Genomic DNA, 2,500 nt, shown 5'->3' on the forward strand with positions numbered 1-2,500 from the left:
AACTAACAAAACTAGCTTATCTTGCAAAGGTATTCATACACCAGCAAACACATACGTCTTCCATACTGTATAAAAACAATAACAAATGTCTAATATCAGAAAGAATCCCCCCATTTCTGACCGTTCCAAATCCCATCTGCTGCCACCAGTGAACCCACTTTGCGGACACTAGTAACATCACCTGCTATGATGCGATCAATGAAACCCCTTACTCAGCAGCCACCAATGAACTCACTTATTTGCTGCCACCAATAAACCCACCTGAGGATCTTCAAAGCCCTGGTTGGTGGTGCCATAGGATGGACCACCATTTTCCTGCACTAAGCGATTCCTCATGTCTCGCATCTCCATCCGGTCTAGACTCTTTTGAGGGACGACCATTTCCCTCTGCGAGGTACGCCGGACGAGATGCCCTGCATTCGCCATCTTGAATTAGTGCAGAGATGGTAGATAAAAGGGTAGTCTGTGTTGTAGTTCTTGCTGCTTGAAAACTATTCATTTATTTCAATAGCATTTTGAAACCTGTCGAAAGACAACATTATTTTAACTCACTATTTCTGTATAATAAAATTAAAATATATTTAAACGGCATCACAAAAACAATGAAATAGAGCATTATAGTAAAACTTTTACAATTTTATCATATAATACAAATGAGTTCTTTAAAAATAAACATCACTTTCCCAGATTATGTAGTACATTTACATTTATGATAAACCCCAGTTTTTCTTCGTGAATTATATAAGCTGTAATTAACACAAAATTATGAATTTACATTCAATATGAATTACCCATGCATACAGACAATTACAAAGCATTTGAAATATTTAAATTATTTGTTTTTCAAAATCAGGCATTTGTGATTCAAATAAAAGGAGTGTCTTTTTCTCGATCCTGTTATTGTTCCTCTGATTTCTACCCTCAGAGACTTGAATTAATATAATTTTCAACTAGTAAAATTCTAGACTGTATCACATTCATTTTATCTTGTAATCCCTTTATCAGTGAATCAGTTTAACAATTAATCCCCTAATCAGTTATATGGAAAATAATTGTTTAATCCACATTTCAATGCATAATTTAATCTTATTATCCTTTTATCAAAGCATGATTTCATCACATGGTCTTCGTATCAATGTTTATTTTTATCACACGATCTTCTTATCATTGTATAACATGATCATGTGATCGGTGTATCAATGAATAATTTTATCACATTATTCATGTATCAGTACATAATTTTACTACATAATTTCTGGATCATCGCAGTATTTGTTCACATAACTCCCGAATCAATATACAATTTTATCACATAATTTCTTTGACAGTACCATCAGTAGAAGCTCCAGGAGAGAGTGTAGGTCTGAGGGACATGTTGAGCTGGTCGCGTAACTGAATTTATAAACCTTGTTTTCCTGGGAGCGGACCGGTGTACACATTGTCGCGTCCCTCCCCGCTCACTCCCCGCTACCACCACCCTCTCCGTCCGCATGAGAGATTAAAATACAATGTAAATGTAACAACTGCATTTCTCTCGGAATTCTGACCCACATAGAATTTTTTGTGTGTATGTGTGTGTGTCTCGGGAATGTTCGTGGAGTTGTGGTTAATGATGAGATGGTTTCGAGAAATCCGGTTTCTTTTTGGACGTGTTAACGTTCAATACTACTGTGTATTGAGCCGGTTATTGTGCTTATGTGGCTTGTTCACTACTGCTTTGTGTTGAGTTGTGTTGTAAATCTATTTACCTGCCACTTATGGTAATAGCAATGATAGAAAGCGTGCTTCATAAACTAAATGTGTTAATTAAAATATTTGTGGAATGTTTGCGCATCTTGGAATTGTTAATAGCATTCCACACCTCGAAACTTTGTGTTTCAAGTTATGCTTGAGTCTTGAAGCACTCAATTCAAAAAGCCTCGTCGTGCGACACGAGAGAAAATACTTTAACATCAGCACTAGAAATGACATCATTCAAGAGACAAGATATTGAGGTCATTTAAGGTCAGTGAAGATAATGACATCACTCAAGATTTGAGTTAATGAGGGGGATTTGAGGTCATAAATAGAAATGACATCACTCAAGAGGCGAGATACGGAAATCAACACTAGTAAGCGCACCACTTAAGATATGAGATAACGAGGTCATTTGAGTTCATGAATATAAATGTCATTGACCAGGAGGCGAGATACTGAGGTCGTTTCAGGCCAACACTGGTAAAGATACCAGTCAAGAAGCGAGATGACAAGATGGTGCAAGGGTAACTATGTTAATGACATCATTTAAGAAATGAGGTATTGAGAGGTCGTCTGAGGTCAACTGTGGTAATGAGCACACATGATGCCCGACGACTCGACTCTGGGTGAACTGTCGTCTTTAAACCACGAGTCTCTCTGGGCCTCCCACCACCCAAAGGTTAAAGGATGACCGCGGCTGTGATTACGGTGGTGGTGGTGGTAGTGGTGGTGGTGGTGATGATGATGGTGGTGGTGGTGGTGG

The 2,500-nt window shown here is 38.1% G+C and overlaps 1 protein-coding gene across 3 annotated transcripts in view; it reads right to left on the reverse strand.

Annotated features, from left to right (window-relative positions):
- The window catches only part of LOC123748056 (sodium-dependent neutral amino acid transporter B(0)AT3), a 90,014-nt gene that overhangs the window by 74,059 nt on the left and 13,455 nt on the right, over nt 1–2,500 (reverse strand). For all 3 annotated transcript variants that reach the window (XM_069325267.1, XM_069325259.1, XM_069325253.1), the window contains exon 3: nt 262–522. In XM_069325267.1, coding sequence (XP_069181368.1) covers nt 262–426 — 165 coding nt within the window. In that variant the 5' untranslated portion in view covers nt 427–522. The remainder of the gene's footprint in view (nt 1–261; nt 523–2,500) is intronic.

Source organism: Procambarus clarkii, chromosome 2, assembly GCF_040958095.1.
Source record: "Procambarus clarkii isolate CNS0578487 chromosome 2, FALCON_Pclarkii_2.0, whole genome shotgun sequence".
NCBI classification, from domain to species: Eukaryota; Metazoa; Arthropoda; class Malacostraca; order Decapoda; family Cambaridae; genus Procambarus; species Procambarus clarkii.